Source organism: Hyperoodon ampullatus (assembly GCF_949752795.1).
Source record: "Hyperoodon ampullatus genome assembly, chromosome: 4".
Classification (NCBI taxonomy): domain Eukaryota; kingdom Metazoa; phylum Chordata; class Mammalia; order Artiodactyla; family Ziphiidae; genus Hyperoodon; species Hyperoodon ampullatus.
The window spans coordinates 43,938,373-43,966,204 of record NC_136917.1 but is presented as its reverse complement, the minus strand read 5'-3'; the positions used below and the strand labels follow the sequence as shown (position 1 = coordinate 43,966,204).

At 42.0% G+C, this 27,832-nt stretch overlaps 2 protein-coding genes across 5 annotated transcripts in view; one reads left to right on the top strand and one right to left on the bottom strand.

The window, feature by feature from the left end:
- GEMIN5 (gem nuclear organelle associated protein 5) overlaps nucleotides 1-2,288 on the bottom strand; it is a gene marked incomplete at both ends in the record, with an annotated part of 40,352 nt that extends 38,064 nt beyond the window's left edge. Inside the window, 3 exons of the mRNA XM_079703758.1 lie at nucleotides 246-427; nucleotides 1,150-1,310; nucleotides 2,123-2,288. Of these exons, the coding sequence (XP_079559884.1) occupies nucleotides 246-427; nucleotides 1,150-1,310; nucleotides 2,123-2,288 (509 nt within the window). The remainder of the gene's footprint in view (nucleotides 1-245; nucleotides 428-1,149; nucleotides 1,311-2,122) is intronic.
- Nucleotides 2,289-3,965: 1,677 nt separating this feature from the next.
- The window catches only part of MRPL22 (mitochondrial ribosomal protein L22), a gene marked incomplete at its 5' end in the record, with an annotated part of 37,660 nt that continues 13,793 nt past the window's right edge, over nucleotides 3,966-27,832 (top strand). For 3 of the 4 annotated variants that reach the window (XM_079703614.1, XM_079703615.1, XM_079703613.1), the window contains 2 exons: nucleotides 3,966-3,993; nucleotides 4,068-4,110. In XM_079703614.1, coding sequence (XP_079559740.1) covers nucleotides 3,966-3,993; nucleotides 4,068-4,110 — 71 coding nt within the window. The remainder of the gene's footprint in view (nucleotides 3,994-4,067; nucleotides 4,111-27,832) is intronic. The other variant, XM_079703616.1, reaches the window with a different exon arrangement.

Here is a 27,832-nt window from a genome sequence, read left to right as displayed (position 1 = left end):
AAGAAATAAGATATGAAGAATGAGTAAAGTACAGTATCATGGAAACCAAGGAAACAAAAATAGAATGGGAGAGACAGTGAGGATCCAGAGGTCACAAGAATAAATGATACCAGGGGTGAAGGGAGAGTGGTTAATACCTGTAAATGGTTTCCTCTGAGGAATAAAGGGACAGGAGAAGGTAAAGAAAATGCAAAGTAAGATCATAAACAAAAATAGATCATCAATGCAGATGGCACAGTACTTACCCAATGGCTACTAAATCTTCATGATGAGGTGAGCAAGTAAGACAGAAAATTGTCCTGGGTTCTATAAAGAGGTGCTGGCTGTCATTTCTATTAAGCCAGTAACAGAAAACTACTCCTTTTTCATCTCCAGATACTAGTAAATCCTTTACTAGAGGAGACCAATGCAGTGCTGATATTGTATGCTTTAAAACAAAACAAAGATATCTTTGCTTTTCATTTGTCAATGCTGAACTTTTTTTACTTAGTTTTTAACCTGTATAATGCTAGGCACATTATAGGTACTTAATAAATACTGTTAGGACCACTTGTAGAGCAAGACTACATTATAACCAAATGATAGGAGAATTTAGGCTACTGGGGATCAAAGAGCCATTTAAAAAATTTCTTCCTTCGATAGATTAATGCAAAGTTCTTACTAAGATTAACTGAGTCCTTTCCTACATTCTCTAGGCAGGTATATCAATTAATCATCTAGTTTGGAAAGAAGTTTCTTTCACTTACAGTTTATATCAGGAGTCTTTTTCATGGTAAAGTGCCAGAGAGTAAATATTTCAGATTGTGTGGGCCATACTGTCTCTGTTGTAACTACTCAACTCTGCCACGGTAGTGTGCAAGCAGCCAATACTTAAAATTGTAGACAGTACTTAAATGAATGACTGTGATTGTATTCCAATGAAAGAATTCGCAAAAGCAGGCAGCAGTGCAGTTTGCTGACCTCTGATTTATATGCATCTCCTTCCAAAAAAGTTTTGAGGTACCTTACAATATAGAGCTTCTAATCTAATGAACAAACACAATTATAAAAGTTACCTTGCACAGATGAGCTAGCAAAACTATACTTGAAGAAAGAGAACTCTGGTACAGATACATAATAATGGTCTGAGAAACCAGCAAGTCATGGTACCTGATGGAGCGCATGTTCCGTCACAACTGTTTTTGTCTCTACATCCCAGATTTTCACAGTCCCGTCATCGGAGCTGGTGGCGCACAGGTTGTATTGACCCGGGTGATGACAAAACGTGAAGCCAGACACCCTTTCGGTGTGTCCCACCAACTCCCCTATGACTTCAAGCAAAACCAGACTCCAGATTAAAATGCTACCTAGGATTCCTGGCAGAATCCTTCTGTTGTTAGATGGTGATTGGGGCCTCACTTATCCCATGGAATAACAAAAATTTCCAGGGACTCACAATCAGAAACCCCAAGTGCTGGTATTGGCTCTGCCACCTGACTTCAGACAAGTCTTTTTATCTCCTTGGGTCTCAGTCTTCTCAACTATAAAATACCATTCATATCACTTGATGTGCCTAGTTCTTAGGCTGAGGAGCAGCTCAAGTGGAGAATGTAAAAGGGATTCCTATTTAGATCTGGCCAGAAGTCATTTGGAAAAGAATAAATATCTGGCATGCCATATCCCAAGGCATAATCAAAACCTAGTTTGGAGCCTGAAAGCATCCGGCTCAAGTCATTCATCTTACAGAAATGAGTATCATATATTTGCAGGATCTCTCTTAGGACCTGGAGCTGTAGGCAGCCCCCAACCCCAGGAAGGCTCTCAGGGGGCCCGCACGCACTGGGTTGGGGAGGAAGGGCTAGGTGTTATAAATGCCTGGCGAGACACATGGATAACTCTTCAGTAAGCCAGCGGATCCACGTGAGAGCGCCAGGAGGCGGGACCACTCAGCCGCAGCGTGGTGTACAGCCAACCTTGGAGACCCGGACACGACTCAGTTTAGATGACTGTGAGCGGACCCTCCTCCCTGCCCGAGTCTCAGTTTCCCCATCTATAGAGAGGGGGGTGATTGGACACGCCCACTCGGCGCCCCCGGGGAACGCAATTAGTGCAGGAAGGCTGGGGCCAAGAGGTGGGGAATTACCTCGAAATGGGGACGTCCCTGGGATCACGTCCGCTCCCGGGCCCACGCGGACAAGGAAGACAGAGGTCCGCGCCGCGAAGCCGAAGAGGCCCCCGGGCACGGCATCGCTGCATCGGGAGCAGTACCAGTTAGGGGAGGGCGGCAGCGTGCGCGGTTCCTGTCCCATGATCACGAGCAACCGGGGATAAGGGAAGCAAGCTCTGAGGCAGACAGTTCGTAGCCCTACGCCGGAGACGGGAAGGGGGCGGGGTTAATTTAGAGCCCCGCCTCCTGGGCCCGCCGCTACGGCGCGCGCGGAGGTCCAGGTCTCACTGCGCGCGCCGCTCCTGCGGCCTCGGGGCTGGGAAAGGCTGGGCCCCGCGGGCGGCTCTTTGCCCCACCAATGCCGCCTGCGGCGGGAGGGTCTGGTGCTGCTGGTTAGGTATTCTCACTTGCTACAGCAAGGAAGTTTAATTAATAGGTTAGAATGATGGAGTCACCTCCCGGCACTGCTGGTTTATTCTCTGGACCTGTTCAACTCTATCCCATCAAATATATTTTAAAAGCTATGTGCCGGGGCGCCTTGGTAGCTCTGGAGATGCTTTAAACGTATCTACAAGAAGCCAATTAACAAAAAGATAAAAGTTCGAATCAGAAATTTCTGCAACTGGGTGGAAATTCTGGCTCTGGTTTTTGATACCCAAGAAGCAGCAGAATAGAGTGACTCTCTTTTGATCTGATTAAGTGCCAACTCTATGAAGGGGTTGTATGTGTTAAGTGCTGTGGAGGAAAAAGAGCCAAAATTTCCTTCCAACTCAAACGTCCTAAAATGCTCAGTTTCTGCGCTTACACTCTTCTACTCCGTATTGCTTGTTTGCATTGGATACCAGGAACTCTTGCATATGTAGCAAACGAAACCTGAGCTATCTATGCTAATGAAAAGATATATATATAGATAGATATATAGATATAGATATATATATTTACTTATTCGGATGTGGGTAGGAGCACTAACTTTGGAGGCACCCAACCCTAGATTGACCACTGTATTTGCCAGGTTAACCTATCCTAAATCTTTTTTCTCAATTGAAGACCTGATAATACAGGTCTAGTTGTATTGCTGTGAGGAATACATGAGATTTCGTGAAATGCCTGCTGGCCATATATGGTAGCAAGTGCCTGCTGATTATTAACTCTTATCTCTTGGAGGTCAACCTGGAGATTAGCATCATACTTTGTATTTGAACTGTTTGTTCTTTATTTTTATTTATTGAAGTATAGTTGATTTGCAATATTAGTTTCAGGTGTATAACATAGTGATTCACAATATTTAAAGATTATACTCCATTTAAAGTTATTATAAAATATTGGCTATATTTCCTGTGTTGTACAAAATATCCTTGTAGCTTATTCATTTTATACATAGTAGTTTGTATGTTTGTTCTTTAAAAGAGCTTTCACACAATCTCTAGTGATCTTCACAAGCCTGTGCCGTAGGGATACTTAGTTCTTTTGAGAAAACTGAAGCCCTCCCAGGTTAGTTGGCTTGGTTCACGGTCTCTGTTTTCCTAATCCTTTCAGACCATTTGTGAGGTGAGGCTTCGCAGTTTTTCTGGATCCCGACGAATTTTCGGAAACTCTCTAGTCTTTGGCCTTTGATTTTTTGATTAATTCATTCCCAAGCAAGGCTGATCTGACCACACCTTAAGCGCCGGCCGCGTGTTCACGGGTCTCCATGACAACACCTCGCGTGTCAGTTGCGGCTCGGTCTCGCGATAAGAGGGGGTTAAAGCCGGAGAATTGCGCATGCGTTTTGCCCACACGGCCTCTGAACTCGGAGGCTTCCGTAGAGGGCGGGAGAAAGATGGCGGCGGCAATACTGGATCGTTTGGGTAAGGATTTCTTGGTGGGTGGAGGAAGGGAGTGAGGTGGGAGTCTGAATTGACGGCGTGTGTTGATATTGCAGGTGCGTTATGGATGCAGAATCTGAGGGGGAAGCTGGCCTTGGGGTAAGTCTTTCGCCTCGGAGTTGGGGAAGGGTCCAAGCCTTAGTCTTACTAGTCTCAGTTACTTAGAGCCTACGTGCCAGGCTCTGCTTTAGCCTCTGAGGCTAGCGAACGAGACAGCCAGAGTCTCTGCTTTGCCACCCTGTGTTTTCACCGCCGTACTGCATAGCCCTGCGGGTATCAGGATTATCTATGACCGAAGGGACGTAGTAAATGTCTTTTTTGAACACTCTTTCCTAATCTTTTTGGATATGGTTAGATTCTCCCACCCAAACTGGGAGCGTACTTTTCTAGTTATCTCTGTAATTATTTGCTTATGTGGGCAAGGACTGTATTGTAGCCAGGTGCGGTTTACATCGTGCCTGACATTGTGTTAAAATCTTTGTACGCCTTATCTCTTTCTCACAGCATCCTACGTAGTGTAGGTACTGCTCTACCCATTTTTTCAGACAAGGAAATTGAAGCCCTCAAAGTAAAGTAAGTTGCCCAAGGTCCCTCAGTTACAGGAATTTTGAAGCTATATACTATATTTTTAGAGCATTCTTTGACCTCAGGACAAAGCGTTCTTTAAGGTTAGGGAATGCAGCTGAAGTCAGTACTGGCAAAAGGCTTTCTCTGCTCCCTTCTCATTGCTCTTCTGTAGTACAGCTGTGGCTCTTTGGAGGTTGACAATCTGATTGTAAATTTTCTGATCGATGTATTTGTTAACATTAATTTTGGTTTAGTCCATAGACTTTGGAGACAGATAAGTTGAGTGTGAGTCCACATTTTAACTGCGATTTTGGAAAAGTTACTTATTCTTTCTAAGTTTCAGTTATCTTCTATGATATGAGAGGAAAATTAGTACTACCTCATAGATTTTTAATCAGGATTAAATGAGATAATGCTTATGAAGTGTTTTGTACAGTGCATGGTGTATAATAATCCCGCCCAAAATCTTAGCTGCCATTAGTGTTTTTATCATTATGAACTACTATTGAGTTCCCATTATATCTAGATTCTCGGCTCGAGGGAGGAAGAGGTGGGCTAAAGAAGAAAGTAGGAAGTACTGGCACTTAGGATTTGTCTTCACTGCTTTCGTAGATTATCTTCTATCACTCTACCCCCAGCCATGCTGATTTACTTACTTTTTCTGAGTATGCTGTGCCTTTACTTGTTTCTTGGTTTTTCATACTTTTCTCTCACTTTCTGTCAGTAACAGCAGTCCTCATTATTCAGACCCCTCTTTAACTGTTTCCCCTTCATGATCTCACTAAAAATGAAAGAAATCAATTTCTCCTTTCCTTTAGTATGTGTTCCTTAAATAATGGCTTCATGTATATGTGTCTGTGTCCTTTGCTACCTTATGTATCCTGGACAGTTAGGGACACTTCTTGTTTCTTTTTGTAGCTCCAGTATAGGGTCTTGCACAAAGTGAATATTTTGTTGATTTTTGTTGATTTAAATTGTCCCACACTGACTTATATTGGGAAGCTCTGAGCAAGTAACTAAAGCACCTTGGCTTCAAGTCTTGTCATCTGTGTAATACAAGAGGGTTGGATTTTACTAGGTAGTCTTGGAGGCTCTTTCTAGTTTTGAAGTTATATAATTTTACAAGTCCCCATTCTGAACTTTCTAGTGGGGAAATGACCACATGAAAACTAAGTAGAAAAGGCATAACTAATGCTTATGATGACCGTGTAAAATTTTAGAGATATCTAAGTCAGTGGTTGGAAACTTAATTACATACCAATTGCCAGACAGGTAATAGAAATGAATGAACTAGCAGAAGTGGTCTTTGTAAAAAGAGAATGGTAGGGCCTGTGGCAGCCATAGAGTGCATTCCTCCTGTAAAGGCATTGAATTAGATTTAAAAAATGCTGCTGACCAAATAAAACTTTTCTGCAGGCTATATTTGGTAGCAGACTGACAATTTCCAACCTTTGAATTTCAAGTCTCCCATTTTACTGATGCATGCATTTGGGAATTTTTGTGACTTGCTGAAGGTTACATGGCAAACCTAGGATCTAAACAAAAAATTCTCTGGCTTAAAATAGTGCTGTATCAGATCCTGGGAGAGACTGAGTCATGAGCCCTGAAGGGGTTTGTCGGAGGAGTCTTTCTGGAAGAGGTGAGTTTGAGTTTAAAGAGTGAAGAGTATATTTTGGTGGTTTAAAAGTTTGAAGGCACTGGTTACTAAGCTGTACATAGGTTAAAATTCTCCACAAGAAAAACCAAGTTGGAAATGTCATGAATCAGCAGTTTGGTGGATAAATGATGAGAACAGTGTGATCTATTTGAATAAATACTGGGCTTCAGGTGATAGAGCTGGATTTCAGGTCTCTGTCAGGGACAAGTATTGTGGTCTTGGGCCATTTGTTTAACTTCTGTGAGGCTCAGTTTCCTCATATCAAAAAATGAGGATAATATTTAACTTCAAGGGTGGTTGTGAGAACTAAGAGACTAATACGTAAAATGTCTATTTTAGCGCCTGGCACTGTGGAGGTGTTTTGACTGGGGATGATATTGCTGTGAAGTTGTTTGAGAGGAATCAGATTTAATGCTGGAACCAATCAGTAGTTACTCAACACTCTTAGATGAAATTACATATTTCATCTATCAGCCCTACTTTTGTAGAGCAATTGGCAGGAAGATAAGAAACTGAAATATACATTAGCCTATTCAGTTGAGTCACTCTTAAGAGACTTTTCCAGTGTAAGGGGTAGTAATTATCTCTTGTTTTTATGCATCCATGCTTTCAGTGTTCTGATTGCTATGGCCAGCAGATTTGACAGCCCCGCTGATTTGTGCTCTCTTAAATAGATCTTACCCTATGATCTGAGGGCTTGTGATTCCTTGCCCTTTAGGACAGTGGTTCTTAAATTTGAGTCACAGACCTCTTTGAGAGTATGACGAAAGCCACAAGAAATGTTCCCAGAAAAATGCATATCGCATTCATAGTTTGGCTTGTAATTTCATAATCCTTAGTATAGGAATCTTTGCACTGGGACATCATAACTAAACAAAAGGACAATAATGATACACAATAATAAACGTAACTACACAATAATGATTAGTGGTGTAAAGTATGTTGGAAAATGTGTCAGGCAGTGACCCTTGTGTTAATGGGTGAAATATTTTCCTCAATATATTTTGAAAAATTTCAGTCCTGCAGGAAAGTTGAAAGATTACAATGTCATCAGTTGTAAACATAACTCTATAAATATACATGCTTTTTTCCCTGAATCATTTGAAAGTGAATTGTACACGTTATGGTACTTTACTCCTAATCACTTCAGGTTGTATTTCCTAAAAGTGACAACAGTCCCCAAGAACTACAAACCATGATCAAAATGGTATGATTTAATGATCTTTTATTTTTATGTTTTAGTTAAAAGGATTCAAATAGAAATCAAGTGTATGCTGACATTTACTTTTTTTTTTTTTTTTTTTGAGGGGGGTGGACTGTGCTGTGTGGCTTGCGGGATCTTAGATCCCCGACCAGAAACTGAACCTGTGCTCCCTGCAGTGGAAGCATAGAGTCCTAAGCACTGTACCGCCAAGGAATTCCCTGACATTTACTTTTTTTTTTTTTAGTTTATTTTTGGCTGCACTGGGTCTTCGTTGCTGTGCCCGGGCTTTCTCTAGTTGTGGCGAGCAGGGGCTACTCTTTGTTGCGATGCGCAGGCTTCTCATTGCGGTGGCTTCTCTTGTTGTGGAGCACAGGCTCTAGGCGCGCGGGCTTCAGTAGTTGTGGCATGTGGGCTCAGTAGTTGTGGCTTGTGGGCTCTAGAGCACGGCCTCAGTAGTTGTGGCACATGGGCTTAGTTGCTCTGTGGCTTGTGGGATCTTCCTGGACCAGGGATCGAACCTGTGTCCCCTGCATTGGCAGGCAGATTTTTAACCACTGCACCACCAGGCAAGTTCCCTGACATTTACTTTTGAAAAAAGAAAAATTGACCATTATTGAGGCTTGACAATAAGCCCTAAAATGGCCATGCGCTAAAACAAGGAGACCTTATAGATGGACATTTTCAATTCCATAATATTTGTTTGTTTAGTGAGTCTCTTGTTTATGTGACACTTTATTCCTTTGAAAGCACTCTCAAGACTCTTCTTTCAGTTAGAGTTTGTATCTCCTTCAAGTCTAACGGATATGAAAGGTTTCTGTATTAGTTTCTTAGGGCTGCTGTAAGAAATCACCCCAAACTGGGTGACTTAAAACAAATGAAATTTATTCTCCCACAGTTCTGGAGGCCAGAAATCCAAAATCAAGGTGTCAGTAGGGCTGTACTCCCTCTGGAGGCTATAGGGGAGAATCCATTCCTTGCCTCTTCTGGCTTCTCTCTGTCTTTTTTTTTTTTTTTTTTTTTTTTTTTTTTTTTGCTGTACGCGGGCCTCTCACTGTTGTGGCCTCTCCCGTTGCGGAGCACAGGCTCCGGACGCGCAGGCTCAGCAGCCATGGCTCACGGGCCCAGCTGCTCCGCGGCATGTGGGATCTTCCTGGACCAGGGCACGAACTCGTGTCCCCTGCATCGGCAGACGGACTCTCAACCACTGCGCCACCAGGGAAGCCCTTCTCTCTGTCTTTACCTCACCTTTCCCTCCTTTTTTCTGCTTCAAAACTTTTTCTGCATCTTTCTCATTAAGAAAAACAAAATTACATTTAGGGCCAAACAAGATAATCCAGGATAAGCTCCTCCTCTCAAGATCCCTAACTTAATTACCTCCTTTTCTATAGAATGTATTCACAGATTCTGGGAGTAAGGATGTGCACATATCTTTGGGGCCACCATCCAGCCCACTATATTCTCTTTCAAAAGAGGTCTATTGTATCATCTTCAGGTCTTTTTTTTCAGAAAGATGCCCTGTAAATCACACCTTTACTTTTGCTATGCCTTTAACCTGGAGTGCTCTTTTACCAGGTTTCTGAATGTGGAAGTCCATACTTTGTTCAACACTCAGCTCAAGTCCCAACTCCTTAAAGCCATCCTGATTACCCCAGCCCTCCTGTGACTTCTTCTGACATTTTAAGCCTGTTGCACATTATGGTTAATCCTTTATCTCTCTAACTGAATTTTAAGTCACTTGAGGGCTGGAAATAGGTTTTATGTCTCTTTGCATTCCCATCACCTAGAATAGTACCCTATCCTTATTACTTGGTCAGTAAGTGTAAGTTGAACCATCAGTCAGCCTGAACAGATGCAAGTTGTAGTCTGAGAGATTGCCAGAAATGAGATTCAGGTTTTTCCACTCCAGTGCCAAGAAGGAACCCTTATGGCAAATTAAGTATAGGTACAGATTTCCAGCTTTATGTAATAGAATAGTTTATATGCTGATTATACAAATTCTTTTAAGTATTCCTTAGGACAAAATGAGGGCTTTAGAAGCTCTATATACCTATGCAGTTAGTTACTCACTAGAATATGACTGTTATTGCTCTGAATGATACAGTAGTGATCTGAAAGATTTAATGCCTTATTTTCACATGATTATTGACACCAGAGGCTTCCACTAGCTTTTCTGAGGGAAGGTGTTAGATCTGTGAACTAGGAAGTTGAACAAGAATATATTTATAAACTTTCTAATTTATTCTCAGATTCTTTTTAAAAATTGTTCTACTGAGAATTGTGACTTTTTAAATTTGTTCTCATCCCCTCTATAGTGGGCCAAACTCCCCAAAGTATATAAGTATAAATAAAAATAAAAACAAATGAATAGGGCTTCCCTGGTGGCGCAGTGGTTGAGAGTCCGCCTGCCGATGCAGGGGACACGGGTTCGTGCCCCGGTCTGGGAGGATCCCACATGCCGCGGAGCGGCTTGGCCCATGAGCCATGGCCATTGAGCCTGCGTGTCCGGAGCCTGTGCTCCGCAACGGGAGAGGCCACAACAGTGAGAGGCCCACATACCGCAAAAAAAAAAAAAAAAAAAAAAAAAAAAAAAAAAAAAAAAAAATGAATAAATATGTGCAATATCATGAAAAAGAAGAGTAACGTGGGGGCAGGGAAGAATAAAACTTTTTTTTTCTTGACATTATTTTATTTTTTATTTTTTACTTTTTTACATATTTATTGGAGTATAATTGCCCCACAATGGTGTGTTACTTTCTGCTTTATAACAAAGTGAATCAGTTATACATATACATATGTTCCCATACCTCTTCCCTCTTGGATCTCCCTCCCTCCCACCCTCCCTATCCCACCCCTCCAGGCGGTCACAAAGCACCGAGCTGATCTCCCTGTGCTATGTGGCTAGCCGCTTTGGGGCTGTGCTAGCTTACCCAGAGAGGTTACAGATTGGAGATCTGTCTGATGAGTCAAGCCTACAGATATGTTTTGTCTGTATGTTATATTGTGTTTAAAACCTTCTTTTTCAATCAGTGTTTAAAAAGTAGTAGCTTGCTCATGAAAATCTAGGTTTCTAGATTCTATTTTGCATTGCAAAGCATGGCAACAATTTTCTAGAGCAGAAGAGTGTACCACTCTTTAGATGGGATGTATATTCTTCAGTTTTCCTCATTTTCCAACCAGGTGTGAAATTTTTACATAGGTACCTATACCCAGCCCTCTTATTTATATTACCTGGCTGTCCCCTGTATTCTCTAATTCATTCTACAAATATGTATGTAGTGCCTGCTGTGTGCCAGGCTATTCTAGCACTAGGAATTTTGTAGTGAACAAAGAACATAATCATTGCTCTCATGGAGTGTACAGTCTAGTGAGGGAGGCAAATAATAAGTAAAATACAGAGTATATTAGATAGTGACAACTGCTTAGGAGAAAATGAGAGCAGAGAATGGGAATAGGAAGTGTGTATATACAAGAGGGAGGTTGCAGTTTAAATAGGAAAGGCCTCATTAAGATAGCATTTGCGTAGGGCTTCCCTGGTGGTGCAGTGGTTGAGAGTCTGCCTGCCGATGCAGGGGACACGGGTTTGTGCCCCGGTCCGGGAAGATCCCACATGCCGGGGAGTGGCTAGGCCCGTGAGCCATGGCCGCTGAGCCTGTGCGTCTGGAGCCTGTGCTCCGCAACGGGGAGGCCACAGCAGTGAGAGGCCCGCGTACCGCAAAAAAAAAAAAAGATAGCATTTGCGTAAAGATCTGAAAGAAACCAGGGAGCAGGCTGTCAAGGCATGCCAGCATCTGGGTGAACACCATTCTAGAGAGAGGGAACATAAGTGCAAAGGCCCTGAGGAGGGAACATACCTAGTATGGTCAAAAGCAGTGAGTGAGGAGGGAAGATCATAGTAGGAGATGAGGTCAGAAGAAGGAATAGGAGATCATGTAGAGCCTTATGGATCATTGTAAGTACTTTGGTTTTTATTCTTAGTGAGATGGGAAACCATTGGTGGGTTTTCAGTATAAGAGTGATATGATCGGACTTATGTTTATGGGTGGTGGCTCTTTGTGTGTTCAGAACAGACCAGAGTGGGAATGAGGAGCAAGGATAGAAGTAGAGACCATTGGATATTTCAAGTTTGAGATTATGGTGGCTTGGATTAGGGTGGCTGTGAAGGTGGGTGAATTGTTGGATTCTGGCAGTGCATTAACAGCAGCTGACAGGACCTGTTGAATTGGATGTGGGGTGTGAGAAAGAAGGGTGACACCAGGGTTTATGACCTGAGCAGATGGAAGCGTGGAGTCACCATTTGCTGAGATAGGAAGACTTCCAGAGGAGCAAGTTGGGGAGACCATCAAGAGCTCGATTTGGGGCTTGTGAAGTGTGAGGTAGCCGGTAAGCATACAGGTAGAGATGTGAGGACGCAATTGGATATATGAGTTTGGAGTTCATAGAAGGCCTGTGGGTTTGGGAGCCATCGGTGTATGAACAGTATTTAAAGCCATGAGTCTGGTTGACTTCACTATGAGAGTAGATAGAAAGCACAAGAGTCCAAGGATTGATTCCTACCTGAGGCAGGCAACATTTACAGATCAGGTTGAGGAGCACAAAACAAAGGAGACTAGAGAAGTGTCTAGAGAGGTGAGAGGAAAACACAGAGTGTGTAGTGTCCTGGAACTCAGGTAAAGAAAGTGCCTCAAGGAAGAGCAGGTGATATTAAGAGATGTGATATTGGGGGCTTCCCTGGTGGCGCAGTGGTTGAGAGTCCGCCTGCCGATGCAGGGGACGCGGGTTTGTGCCCCGGTCCGGGAGGATCCCACATGCCGCGGAGCGGCTGGGCCCGTGAGCCATGGCTGCTGGGCCTGCGCGTCCGGAGCCTGTGCTCCGCAACGGGAGGGGCCGCAACGGTGAGAGGCCCCCGTACCGCAAAAAAAAAAAAAAAAAAAAAAAAGAGAGATGTGATATTATGATTTATGACAAATAGGCCAAAATATATTTCTCATGTATATTTTGTCTTTGTCCATGGTTCTGGCTCACAGCTCCCAAAACCCTTGGAACTTCCTGAGCCATAGGGTTATGGGAGCTTCTTTTGTCATCATATTTGTTCTCTTGTCCTCAGTTTATGGCTTCAGAGCCATAAAGTGAAATGGGTGTCTTGTTATTCCTGACATGGCCCCTTTCCACCACAACTGGGTTTATGCTAATGAGGTGAATTTGGGGAAGCACCTAAGGATGGGGGTTGGTTCCTAGGGGAACCAACCATGAACAGAGGGGTGGAACTTTTAGTCCCACCACCTCCTGGTTTCCAGGGAGGGGAGAAGGACTGGAGGATGAATCAGTTACCAAAGGCCAATGGGTTAGTTAATCCTGCCTATGTAATGCAGCCTCCATAAAAAGCCAAAAGGAGGGGGTTCAGAGAGCTTCTGAGTGGGGAACCAGAATGTTTCTATGTCACTGTGCTGGGCCCCAAGTTTCACGAAGACAGAAGCTCCTTTGTTTGGGACTTTGCCCTATGTATCTCCTCATTTGGCTTTTGATTCATATCTTTTACTGTTTTTCATAAAAGTAATCTAGTGAGTAAATGGGTTTCCTGAATTTTGTGAGCTGGTGAAGCAAATTAATCAAACCCAAGAAGGGCATCATGAGAACCTCTTGATTTATAGCCAGTTGGTCAGAAGCACAGGTAACAACCTGAGCTTGTAATTGGCATCTGAAGTGGAGGGTGGTCTTGTGGGACAGAGCCCTTAATGTGATGCTGTCCCTAGGTAGAGAGTGTCAGAATTGAATTTAATTGTAGGACACCCAGCTGGTGTCAGAGCGTTGCTTAGTGGTGGTGTGAGGAACCACCCTCCAACACTGGAATTGTTGGGTAGTCAGAGAGCCCTTTTACCAGGGATACTTAGATCATTCTCAGATGAGGACTGAGAATTGTCCACTGGATTTTACAACACAGATATCTTCGATGACCTTGATAAAGCAGTTTTGATGGAATGATGGGAGAGGGTTAAGGATGAACGGGAGGGCTGGAATTAGAGACAGGGAGTTTAGGTAACTCAATCAAGGAATTTTGCAGCAGTAGCTAGAGGGAGTTGGTCAGGGAACAGTTAAGTTGGGAGATATTAGAGTATATTTGTTTGCTGATGGTAGTGTTCCAATAGAGAAGAAAAATTGATGATTTAAAGGGGGAAGAAAGAATTGCTGAAGCAGTACCCTTGAGTAGATGGGAAGAAATGGGATCTAGGGAGCAAGGGATGAGATTGGTCCTGATTAGGGCATAGACTTGCATTCATAGTAACAAGTGAAGATAGTAAGTATGTATGGCTATGGATGCCGGTGGGTATATAGGTTAGGTGGTGGGAGCTTGTGGAAGTTCTCTTCTTCTTTTTTTTAAAGCAACAATTAATTAATTAATTAATTAAATTTATTTAGTTGCTCTGGGTCTTAGTTGCGGCAGGCAGGCTTCTTAGTTGTGGCTCACCTGCTTCTTAGTTGTGGCCGGCAGGCTCCTTAGTTGCAGCTCGTGGGCTCCTTAGTAGCAGCTTGCCAGCTCCTTAGTTGTGGCATGCATGTGGGATCTAGTTCCCTGACCAGGAATTGAACCCCGGCCCCCTGCACTGGGAGCTCAGAGTCTTAACTGAGGGAAGTTCCCTAGAAGTTCTCTTTTGATTGTTCAATTTTCTCAGCGAATAAGCACAATTTTCAGCTGAGACTGAGGATGAGGGAGGAGATATGGGAGGTTTAACTAGCAAGGAAGAGGTATGAAGTTTGTCTACAGGGGCTAGGAGAGTAAATGGACTAGAGAAATACAGTAGGAATGCCAGGCAGCCTTAAGGGCCCACTTATTCTTATGAATAAGAATGTAAACTTTAGGCATTCAGTCATTATTGCTTTACAGAGTGAGAAAATCTGACTTACTAACCATCCACATGTGTATGGCATGATAACTGGAACCTTTTGGAACAGAGAGGTCATGCTCCCTAGTCTGCAAAAACTAGCACTGTCGTTTTGTTTTTGTTTGTTTGTTTGTTTTAATACTGCTTTAGCTAATAGTGGCTTCCAATTGGGAGCAGTTTTGCCTCTCACCTCCCTCCAGGAGACATTTGGCAATATTTGGAGGCGCTGCAAGATTGTCACAAGGCAGGGGGTGCTGCTGGCATCTAGTAGGTAGAGGTGAGGGATGCCACTAAGCATCCTTATGACAAAGGCACAGGAGAGCCCTCACAACAAAGAGTGACCTGCTTAAAATGTCAGTAATGCCGAGATCGAAAAACTCTGAACTTACCATGGTCCATAGTTGCTGGGATTTCACTTTTTTTGTTTGCTAAATTCTTGTTTCCTTGTTTGATTGTCCTTGACTTTCACAAAGTACTAAAATTATACTGAGTTATGAGAATATACATATCACTTTAGCTTTTTATTTTAGATTTTAATGGAGGCAAGAGGGAGGATGTTCTTTTATTCAGCCTCAAGTGTGGGATTAATGTTATCTGAAGTAAATTTGGAACAAAGAACTTCTTCCTTGATGCATCTAATAACATGAGTTTCTTAAGATTGAGCCAGAGGCCAGTATTATCTTCACTTGGGACTTGAGTATACCTTGTACTAAATTTCAAAGTAAACTTTGAGTAACAAAGAGGAAGTATTCTGTCAAATTGTGACTTGAGAAAGTTTCAGATACTCTGTCTTATCCGAGTTAACTCTTAATCCTAAAATTTGGCTTGTATCTGCTACTCTTCAATGCCTAATGACTATGGGCAGGATTTGAAACGTGGTACTTAAACTTAATCCTCAAGTATTGGTAGATAGAAAACACCAGAATCATGAGAGAAGGGAAATTCATACGCTAGTTCCAGCATACCATTCACTTTCTGCTTGAGCTCAGGCAATCTCACCGTACTGTGGGAACCTGTGTGTGTTTTGTGTACAAGCGCTCTGGAGTGGTGGTTCATGCCTACCTTCCTTCACCCAGTTTACGGAGATACAGTGAAGCTAAAGGGATTTGGGTTTCCTAGTAAATGAAAGGGTATAGTAAATACCAGTAGTGATATTTGAGTTTCAAAATGATAAAAGTTGATCCTGGTTGACTTTTGGGGTTTTTTTTGTTTTTGTTTTTGTTTTTTTAAGATTTTAATTTATTTTCATTCTTTAGAATGCTAACAGTAAGCTAGCTAGAGCTCTAGGCAGAGTTAAAATCTAATATTTGTTGGAAGAAATTTTATAGAAGGAAATGGATTCTAGCAGTAACCCATGCTATCATTTGTTAATTCCAACTTCCTTTTCTTTATAAATTTATTTATTTATTTATGGCCGCATTGGGTCTTCATTGCTGCCCACAGCTTTCTCTAGTTGTGGTGAGCAGGGGCTACTCTTCGTTGTGGTGCGCAGGCTTCTCATTGCGGTGGCTTCTCTTGTGGAGCATGGGCTCTAGGTGTGTGGGCTTCAGTAGCTGTGGCACATGGGCTGAGTAGTTGTGGCTCGCAGGCTCTAGAGCGCATTCTCTAGTAGTTGTGGTGCACGAGCTCCATGGCATGTGGGATCTTCCTGGACCAGAGCTCGAACTCGTGTCCCCTGCATTGGCAGGAGGATTCTTTTTTTTTTTAAAAAAATAATTAATTAATTATTTTAACATCTTTATTGGAGTATAATTGCTTTACAGTGGTATGTTAGTTTCTGCTTTATAACAAAGTGAATCAGCTATACATATACATATATCCCCATTTCTCCTCCCTCTTGCGTCTCCCTCCCACCCTCCCTATCCCACCCCTCTAGGTGATCACAAAGCACCGAGCTGATGATCTCCCTGTGCTATGTGGCTGCTTCCCACTAGCTATCTGTTTTACATTTGGTAGTGTATATATGTCCATGCCACTCTCTCACTTCGTCCCAGCTTACCCTTCCCCATCGTCATGTCCTCATGTCCATTCTCTATGTCTGCGTCTTTATTCCTGTCCTGACCCTAGGTTCTTCAGAACCTTTTTTTTTTCTTTTTTGCGGTACGTGGGCCTCTCACTGTTGCGGCCTGTCCCGTTGCGGAGCACAGGCTCCGGACACGCAGGCTCAGCAGCCATGGCTCACGGGCCCAGCTGCTCTGCGGCATGTGGGATCCTCCCGGACCAGGGCACGAACCCGTGTCCCCTGCATCGGCAGGTGGACTCTCAACCACTGCGCCACCAGGGAAGCCCACATGACTCTTTTTGAATTATGGTTTTCTCAGGGTGTATGCCCAGTAGTGGTATTGCTGGGTCACATAGTAGTGCTATTTTTAGTTTTTTAAGGAACCTCCATACTGTTCTTCATAGTGGCTGTATCAATTTACATTCCCACCAACAGTGTGAGAGGGTTCCCTTTTCTCCACACTCTCTCCAGCATTTATTGTTTGTAGATTTTTTGATGATGGAGCAGGCGGATTCTTAACCACTGTGTCACCAGGGAAGTCCCCCAACTTCCTTTTCTTGAATTTGTTTTCTTTAGTGACTCTTCACAGGCTTTCTTACATAAAGTGGTCTCATAAAAGCCTTAAGTTTTGGGAATTCCCGGGCGGTCCAGTGGTTAGGACTCAGTGATTTCACTGCCGTGGCCTGGGTTCAATCCCTGGTCGGGGAGCTAAGATCCTGCAAGACTAGTGGCATGGCAAAAAAAAAAAAAAAGCCTTAAATTTTGAATTAATTTTATTTTCAATTGTACTTTATGAGCTCTTCGTTTCCTGCTTTAACTTAGTGTTATTCCCATAGTTGGCCAGGAGAGGGCGCATAAAACTTTTTGATTTAGTGCACTTCTGAATTAAAGACCCCGTTTGTAATCATATTTTACTTTGATTTGATTACAGTTGTTTAGTATTTGGTTGATAATTCATTTTATGAAGCATTTGAGCCCTGAAAGTATTGTAGGCATTCAGAAGGCTTTGTCATTATTAATTCATAATGTGTTTAATTTATTAGCCATTGTATTTAATTCACTTGAATGTGTATTGAGGATTTGAGGAGTATCAAACACTATGCTAGATATGGGGGATATAGAAGGCATGGGCCTCACCCTCAAGCAGTCTTTCAGACTGTTTAGTATAGTAGTGGTTTCACTGAAGAGTTAAAGAGAAGCCAAGGCATTCATATTTCTGTAATCCTGCTGTCATCCATGAGATGAAAGAAGAATTAAGGTTTGGAGAGACCCTGGAGATGAAGTACGCCAATTCCTCTTCTCATAGATAAAGAAATTGACAGACTTAGTGCACCCACGAATTACAACTTCATAGAAACAAATGATCATGATTATAAACATGAGAAGAAGGTTTGAAATTGTGTAATACGAAGTTTACACAACTCAAACAGTTCAAACTGTTTATTTTTTTTGAGAACAGGAGACAGGAACTGTTCAGAGGGCCTAATTTAAAGTTAATACTAGCTACCAGTGTTTATCTTGTGCTAGACTTTGTAGGGTGTTGTATGTTAATTATTTATATACCACCAACAGAATGAAGTAGGTATTCTTCTCATTCTAAAAGTAATAATCTCAAACTTATTGAGCCCTATTATGTGTCAGGTTAAGTATTTTACTTAAAGTATCTCATTTGAGCTCCTTAAGAAGCCTATGTGGGGGCTTCCCTGGTAGTCCAGTGGTTAAGACTGTGCTTCTACTGCAGGGGCGTGGGTTCTATCCCTGGTTGGGGAACTAAGATACCGCATACCTCGCAGTGTGGCCAAAAAGAAAAAAGAAGCCTATGGGGTAATTACAATTATTACTCCATTTACTGATGAGAAAACTGAGGTCTAGAAAGTTATGTGACTTTCCCAAGGCCACTCATCTAGTATTAGAGTTAGGATTTAGACCCAGGTCCAGTTGACTCTGTAGTCTCTGCCCTCATCACCTGGCTTATAGTTTTATTAGAAAATTCTGTCCTCTTACATCATATGTTCTGGTTTTGTGCTTTTCAGTTAAAATAGTGCAAGCTAAATGTGGATGGCAAAAGTACAGATTCTGTTAGGTATTTTGATGGCACTGATCAGTGAACTTGAGGTAGAGTAGGAGAAGTGAGCCACTAGAAGAATAGATTTTTAAAATTCTTTAGCCTGAATGGTTTGAGGACTAAAAAAAAAAGACTGCCAAGTATATAATCTAATTGCATATATTGTGTGAGAATCTGCCAATATACAACAACTTTGAATATTTAAGTCTGGGTTAAATATTTACTCAGTATGTATGTGCCAGATATGGTCTTTGGTGCTAAAATACAAAGGATGTCATGCTTGCCCTCCAGATGCTCAAATCAATACACTTACTACAGGAACTCATTCTTCTGCAGCCACCTTACAGTTCAGGAGTAGTACAGCTCATTGCTCTACGGCTGGCAAGAACAAAGCACTAAGGCAATGGGGGATTGGTTGTCTTGGAGAAGGGATCAGGTTCACATTGAGGTGACACTTGAGCTGGGACTTAAAACAGGACAAGCATTTCATTTAGGAGATAATAAGGGAGGAGAAAACAACACGAGCAAAAGTGTAAAGATATGAAAGAATGTGGCTTGTTCAGGGAACAATGAATGTTTGTGTGGTTAGGCTTTAAGGTGAATAAGCCGAGCCAGGCTGGTGTTAGATTGTGGAAGGCCTTCTGTGTCTTGTTAAGGAGTTTAGACTATATTCTGAGCAGTAGGGAAACACCAAAGTTTGTTGTTATTTGGCTATATCCAGATGTAAACAAATGTAGACAATATGATGAACCCTCATGAACGCATCACCCAACTCCAACAATTATTAACTCATGGCTTATCTTGTTTTCTTGTTTTATCTAGAGCTCCTGCTCTTCCCCATCATATTTTGAAACAAATCCCAGATAGTATATTATTTCATCCATAAATATTTCACCATGTATCTTATTGAAAAATATCAAATATCTAGTTAATGTTCAAATTTCCAATGGTTAAATAACTTTTGTACTTTTTTTTTTTTTGCGGTACGCGGGCCTCTCACTGTTGTGGCCTCTCCCGTTGCGGAGCACAGGCTCCGGATGTGCAGGCTCAGCGGCCATGGCTCACGGGCCCAGCCGCTCCGCGGCATATGGGATCCTCCCGGACCGGGGCACGAACCCGTATCCCCTGCATCGGCAGGCGGACTCTCAACCACTGCGCCACCAGGGAGGCCCTAACTTTTGTACTTTTAAGATTATAATAGTCCACACTTAAAGAAGTCTTTTTAACATTTCTCATTTCTTGTAAGGTCAGTTTAGTGGTGAGGAATGCTTTTAAGCTTTTGCTTGTCTGGAAGACTCTTTCTCCTTCAATTCTGAATAACTTTGCCAGGTAGAGTATTCTTGGTTGGAAGTTTTTTTTCTTTCAGCACTTTGAATGTTTTATGCCACTCCCTGCAAAATTTGTGCAGAAAAATCTGTGGATAGGCTTATGGGGGTTCCCTTGTATGTAACAAGACTTTCTGTTTGGTTTTTTTTTTTGCTGCTTTTTATATTCTTTATCTAACTTTTGACATTTTAATTATAATGTGTCTTGATGTGGGTCTCTTTGGGTTCATCTTACTTGGAACTTTCTGGGCTTCCTAGATCTGAATGTCTGTTTCCTTCCCCAAGTTAGGGAAGTTTTCGGCCATTATTTCTTTTTCTCTCTTTTTTTTTTTTTTTAAGAGGAGTTTTTTTTTTTTTTAAATAGGTCTTTGTTAGAGTATAATTGCTTCACAATACTGTGTTAGTTTCTGTTGTACATCAAAGTGAATCAGCCATATGCATACATATGTCCCCATATCCCCTCCCTCTTGAGCCTCCCTCCCATCCTCCCTGTCCCACCCCTCTAGGTCATCCGCAGAGCACTGAGCTGATCTCACTGTGCTTTGCTGCTGCTTCCCACTAGCTAACTATTTTACATTTGGTAGTGTATATATGTCCATGCTACTCTCACTTCACCCCAGCTTCCCCCTCCCACCCCATGTCCTCAAGTCCATTCTTTTTTTTTTTTTTTTTTTTGCGGTATGTGGGCCTCTCACTGTTGTGGCCTCTCCCGTTGCGGAGCACAGGCTCCGGACCCGCAGGCTCAGCGGCCATGGCTCACGGGCCCAGCTGCTCCGCGGCATGTGGGATCTTCCCGGACTGGGGCACAAACCCATGTCCCCTGCATCGGCAGGCGGACTCTCAACCACTGCACCACCAGGGAAGCCCAAGTCCATTCTTAAGAGGAGTTTTAATGGTAGAGTAGAGGGATAGTAATTTATTTATTTACTTATTTATTTATTTTGGCCATGTGGGATCTTAATTCCCTGACCAGGGATCGAACTCTGGCCCTTGGCAGTGATAACCCGGAGTCCCAACCACTGGACCACCAGGGAATTCCCCAGCCATTATTTCTTCAAGTAAGATTTCTGCCCTTTTCTTTCTCTTTCTGGAAGCCCTGTAATGCAAATGTTAGTCTGTTTGATATTGCCCCATAAGTCTCTTAAGCTATAGTCAAATTTTTTCATTCTTTTTCTTTTTGCTGCTCTGCTTGGGTAAGTTCCACTGCCTTTTCTTCAAGTTGACTGATTCTTTCTTCTGCTTTATCCAGTCTGCTGTTGAACACTTCTAGTATATTTTTCAGTTCAGTTATTATATTCTTAAGCTCTGTGACTTCTCTTTGGTATTTTCTTATATTTTTCATCTCTTTGTTGAAGATTTTGCTGTGTTCATCCATTTGTCTTCCCAGTTCGGTGAGCATCTTTATGACCATTACTTTGAACTCTTTATCAGGTAAATTACTTATCTCTGTTTCATTAAGATATTTTTCTGAGGTTTTATCTTGTTAACTGACTTGGAACATATTCCTCTGTTTCTTTATTTTGCTTGACTCTCTGTGTTGGTTTCTATACAGTAGAAGAAACAACCACTTCTCCCAGTCTTGAAGGAGTGGCCTCATGTAAGAGATAAAACTTTTTATTCAGCCCTGCCCCAGCTTTTGGTCATCTCTCAAACTTTTGTGCTTGTCCAAGCATCCTGTTATGTTATTAGTAGCTCCCAGTAGTTGAGGATGTGCCAAGAATAGACAGTGTCCCAAAGAGGAGGATTTCAGCACCTAGATTCAGTCGGACTGGAAGCTAGACCCTCAGGCAGCAGCTTTATAAGTATGCAGATAAATTCAGTTCTGGGGGGCCACAAATGTAAGCCCTGCTGGCCCCCAGAGCCACATGATCTGTCCCCTGGGCAGCAGTTGCAAAAATCAGGATACATTGTCCAGATGAGTGTATAAGCTTCTTTTTTGGGAGATACTGGTGAGCTGGAGCAAGGCAGAGAAAGAGCACCAAGATGGTGTCTACAGCCTGCATTGTTGAGAGCAGCTCCATAGGCCACCAAACGTGTGCCAGACTTGAGGCCTGCCACTCAGTCAAAAGCTCCAGGACAGGCAGAGTGGCCTCCTTCACAGAAAGAATAGGGAGTGTGCCTTGGTCTGCTGTCTGCACAGTCTCCTGAGGATGGTAGCCTGCCAAGAACCATCCCTCCCCAATTGCCACAGTCCCATGAGACCCCAGAACACAAGCCCCTTTGGCCATCAGGGCCAGGTGGTGGGCATCCTCTGAATGTCAGCTGCAGAAACTGCACCAGCTGTGTGTAAAGGATTACAGTCAGCCCCTCCATATGTTGTTTAATTAGAAGCCTACCCCCAGGCCACAGTGTGATGATTAGCTAATAGGCCTCCTTCACAGAAAGACAGACCTCAAAGGTCTATTGCCTCTTGCTGTGCCCTGGGGGTGGCAGCTGTTTAGGAACTCTTTCTCTGTTGGTTACAGTCCTGGGGGGCCCAGAAGCATAAGCCCTACTGGTCACCAGAGTCAGGCGATGTAGACATGTCCCCTAGCAGCAGTCATAAAAATCATGGTGCCAAACAGGGTTATGAACTCCTTTCTGGGTGACACCTACTATTATAGTCCCATGTGACGAGGAGCGCAAGCTCACCTGACCTCCAGAGCCAGGCAATAAAGAGTTATCGCCTAGGGACTTCTTCCCTGGTGGCACAGTGGTTAAGAATCTGCCTGCCAATGCAGGGGACACGGCAAAGGGAGAGGGCAAAGATGGCGTCCACTAGTCTCCATCCCCATACAGTGAGTGTTCCAGCAGGCTCCTAAATGTGTGTGTTAACTTGGATACCTGATCCACAGGCTGAGGTGTTTTTTGTTTGTTTGTTTGCTTTGGGCCATGCCACATGGCTTGTGGGATCTTAGTTCCCCGACCAGGGATTGAACCTGGGCCCTCAGCAGTGAGAGTGTGGAGTCCTAACCACTGGACTGCCAGGAAAGTCCCCAGGCTGAGGGTTTATTTTTTATTTTTTATTATTATTTATTTGGTTGCACAGGGTCTTAGTTGTGGCAGGCGGGCTCTTTAGTTGCTCCTTGTGGGCTCCTTAGTTGTGGCTCACCAGCTCCTTAGTTGCAGCACGTGGGCTCCTTAGTTGCAGCTGGTGGGCTCCTTAATTGCGGCTCCAGGGCTCCTTAGTTGCGGCTTGCCAGCTCCTTAGTTGTGGCGCACGGGTTCCTTAGTTATGGCATGTGAACTCTTAGTTGCGGCACACATGTGGGATCTAGTTCCCTGACTAGGTATAGAACCCAGGCCCCCTGCATTGGGAGCACGGAGTCTTACCCACTGTGCCACCAGGGAAGTCCCCCTAGCCTGAGGTTTTACTGTAAGCAGGTAAGCCTCCTTTACTTTACGTATGGGTGCAATTAGCTGCCCCTGAGCTGGGCATTGGGGCAGATGAGTTTCTGAGCGTGACTCTTTAAGAGGTGTTTCTCTGATTGTCTCCATCTTGTGGGTCTCAGGCCATGAGCTCAATTGGTTTTCAAAATTAGGTGTTTTGGGGGTTAATCTCAAGTGCGTGTCTTAAAAGTTTTAGTTCCTGATGTGGGGTTTGAACCGTTTGTTTCTCAGGGAGAAACTCTGGGTTTTGAGTTCCCTCCCAGGTGTGGGTTGCCATACTGGGGGTGGGGTTTATGACAGGATTGTGAGCCAACCTTTCCTACCTGCTTTGATGTCATTTTATTCTTGTTTGCCTGATACGTAGTTGTCACCCAGCCAACCTTTAGTTTTTTTTAAGAGGAAGTTGTTCCACATGTAGCTGTAGACTCAGTGTGTCTGTAGGAGGATGTGAGTTCAGGAGATTAAACAGTATGCTACGGAATAACCAGTGGGTCAAATAAGAAATAAAAAAATACTTTGAGGAAAATGAAAATGGAAATGTAACAGCAGAATTTATGCAGTGCAGCAAAAGCAGTTCTAAGAGGGAAGTTCACAGCAATAAATGTCTACCTCAAGAAATAAGAAAGGTCTGAAGAAACAGCCTAACTCTACACCTCAAGGAACTAGAAGAAGAAATGAAGTCCAAGGTTAGTAGAAGGAAGGAAATAACAAAGGTTAGAGCAGAAATAAATGAACTAGAACTAAAAACACAATAGAAAGGATCAATAAAACTAAGAGCTGATTCTTTGAAAAGATTAAAAAAAGAAAAGAAACCCCAAACCTGACAAACCTTTGGCTAGACTCAACAAGAAAAAAGAGAGAGGACTCTAATAAATAAAATCAGAAATGAAAGAGGAGTGTGACAGTGATACCACAGAAATACAAAGGATCTTAAGAGACTACTACAAATAATTATATGCCAACAGATTGGACAACCTAGAAGAAATGGAGAAATTCCTAGAAACATATAATCTACTAAGACTGAATCATGATGAAATAGAAAATCTGAGCAGACTGATCACTAGCAAGGAGATTGAATGAATAATCAAAAGCCATCTAACAAACAAAAGTCCAGGACCAGATGGCTTCCCTGGTGAATTCTACCAAACATTAAAAGAAGAATTAAAATCAGTCTTTCTCAAACTCTCCCAAAAGATAGAAGAGGATAGAATTCTTCCAAACATACTTTATGAGGCCAGCATTTTCGTGATACCAAAACCAGACAAGGGTGCCACACACAAAAAGTTACAGGCAGTATCCCTGATGAGCACGTATGCAAAATCCTCAACAAATTCTTAGCAGACTGAATTCACCAATACATTAAAAGGATCATACATCGTGATCAAGTGGGCTGTATTCCAAAAATGTAAGGATGGTTCAACATCTGCAAACCAGTCAGTGCAATTCACCATGCTAACACAATGAAGGATAAAAATCATATGATCGTCTCAATATTGACATGCAGGAAAAGCATTTCACAAAATTCAACATCCATTTTTGATTAAAACTCTCAACAAAGCAGGTATTGAGTGAACATACCTCAACATAATAAAGGCCATATATGACAAGTCCACAGCTAACATCATACTCAATGGTGAAAGGCTGAAAACATTTCCTCTAAGGTCAGGAACAAAGACGACGATGTACACTCTCGCCACTTTTATTCAACATGGTATTGGAAGTTCTAGCTGCAGAAATTAGACAAGAAAAAGAGATAAAAGGTATCCAGATTGGAAAGGAAGAAGTAAAACTATCACTATTTACAGATGACATGATAAGAAAACCCTAAAGACTCCAAAAAACTATTAAAACTAATAAACAAATTCAGTAAAGTTGCAAGATACAAAATCAAACAAAAATCTTTTGTTTCTTTATACTAATAATGAACTATCAGAGAGGTAAATTAATCAAACAACCCATTTACAATTGCATCAAAAAGAATAGAATACCTAGGAATAAATTTAACCAAGGAGATGAAAGACTTGTATATTAAAAACTACAAGACATTAATGAAAGAAATTGAAGAAGATAGAAATAAATGCAAAGATATTTTGTGTTCATGGATTGGAAGAATTAGTATTGTTAAAATGACCATACCCCTCAAAGCAATCTACAGATTCAGTGCAATTCCTATCAAAATTTCAATGGCATTTTTCACAGAAATGGAACAAAGTGTTTTGTTTTTTTTTAATTTTTATTTATTTATTTATTTATTGGCTGTGTTGGGTCTTCATTGCAGTGTGCGGGCTTCTCATTACAGTGGCTTCTCGTTGCGGAGCACAGGCTCTAGGTGCATGGGCTTCAGTATTTGTTGCACACCGGCTCAGTAGTTGTGGCACACAGGCTTAGTTGCCCTGCAGCATGTGGGATCTTACCAGACCAGGGCTTGAACCCATGTCCTCTGCATTGGCAGGCGGATTCATAACCACTGTGCCAACAGGGAAGCCTGAACAAACAGGCTTAAAAGTTGTGTGGAACCTCCAAAGACCTCAATAGCCAAAGCAATCTTAAAGAAAAACAAAGCTGGAGGCATCATGCTACCTGATTTCAAACTATTATTACAAAGGTATAGTAATTAAAACAGTATGATATTGGTATAAAATCAGACACATAGATCAGTGGAACAGAATATAGAGCCCAGAAATAATCCCACACATATGTTGTCAATTAACTTATGACAGTAGAGCAAGAATACACATTGGGGAAAGGGCAGTCTCTTTAACAGATGGTATTTGGAAAATTGGACAGCCACATGCCAAAGAATGAAATTTGATCCTATCCTACCCCATACTCCAAAATTAACGCAAAATAGGTTAAAGACTTGAATGTAAGACCTGAAACCATAAAACTCCTAGAAGAAAGCAGGCAGTAAGCTCCTTGACATAGGTCTCGGCAATGATTTTTTGAATCTGACACCAAAAGCAAAAGCAAAAGTAAACAAGTAGGACCTAATTAAACCAAAAATCTTCTGCATAGCACAGGAAACCATCAACAAAATGAAAAGGCAGCCTACTGAATGGGAGAAAATAATTGTAAGTCATATATCTGATAAAGGGCTAATGTCCAAAATATACAACAAAGTCATACAAGTAAATAGCAAAAAACCCCCGAACAATCAAATTAAAAAATGAGAAGGTCTGAATAGCTATTTTGCCAAGAAGACATGCCATTGACCAATAGGTACATGAAAAGATACTCCATATCATTAATCATCAGAGAAATGCAAATCCAGACCACAATGAGATACCACCTCACACCTGTTAGAATGGCTGTTATCAAAAAAATAGGAAATAAGAAGTGTTGGCAGGGATGTGCAGAAAAGGGACTGTTGTGCACTGTTGGTGGGAATGTAAATTGGTGCAGCCACTGTGGAAGACAGTATGGAGGTTCCTCAAAAAACTAAAAATGAACTACCATGTGATCTAGCAATTCCACTTCTGAAAAGAACAAAAACACGAATCTGGAGAGATATATGCACACTGACGTCCATTGCTACATTACAATAGCCAAGGTATGGAAACAACCTAAGCTTCCATCAGTGGATGAGTAGTTAAAGAAATTGTAAATATATGTAAATATATAAACACACACACACACTCGCCACACACACAAACACAGAGGAATATTAATCAGCCGTAAAAAAGAATGAAATCTTGCCATTTGTGACAATAAGGATGGACCTTGAGGGTATTATGTTAAGTGAAATAAGTCAGGCAGAGAAACACTAATACCATTTGATATTTCTTATATGTGGAATCTAAAAATCAAAACAAAACAAAAACCAAACCAGGCTCATAGGTACGGAGAACAGATTGGTGATTGCAAGAGGCAGCGGGTTGGGGGTGAGAGAAATGGGTGAATTGGGGTTTTTTGTTTGTTTGTTTTGTTTGTTTTTTAGTTTAAATACATTGAATAAAATTTTTTTTTAAAGTCCACCCATTAACTGACTTTCTTCTTATTTCTCATAATCTGTAGGTTTTTTATTCAGCTCTTTTTTTTTCTCGTAATTTATTTGTTGAAGAAAATGGGCTGTTCTTCTTGTAGAGTTTTGTACAGCTTGGATTTTGCTGAGTGCATCCCCTTCATGTTGTTTAACAGATTTCCCTGTCTCTGTATTTTCTGCATTGAATCTAGAGGCTTGATTAATTCGAGTTTGTTTTTGCAGAAAGACTACTTCATGGATGGTGGGTGGTGTCTTTACATCAGGAGGCGAATGAAGCCACCTTTATGCATTAATTTCTTAGGGATTAGAAAGTGATGTTATTTGTCTTGATTATTCAACAAAGTTGAGGAATTCCACAGATCATGTCAGAGATCCTCTGTGTCTTTAAATCTATTTTAGGACTGAGATGACTCACAGTAGAGAATCAATAGTCATTGACCACCATAGAAAGGAATGAAATTCTGCCATTCGCAACATCGTGGATGGACTTGGGTTGGTATTCTGCTTAGTGAAATAAGTCAGACGGAGAAAGACAAATACTGTATGATATCACTTATATGTAGAATCTAAAGTATAAAATAAACTGGTGTATATAACAAAAAAGAAACAGAAATGTAGAGAATAAGCTGATGGTTACCAGTGGGAAGAGGGAAGGGGTGAGGGGCAAAACAGGAGTAGGAGGTTAAGAGGTACAAGCTACTATGTATAAAATACATAAGCTCCAAGGATATACTGTACAACACAGGGAACATGGCCAAACTTTTATAATAAC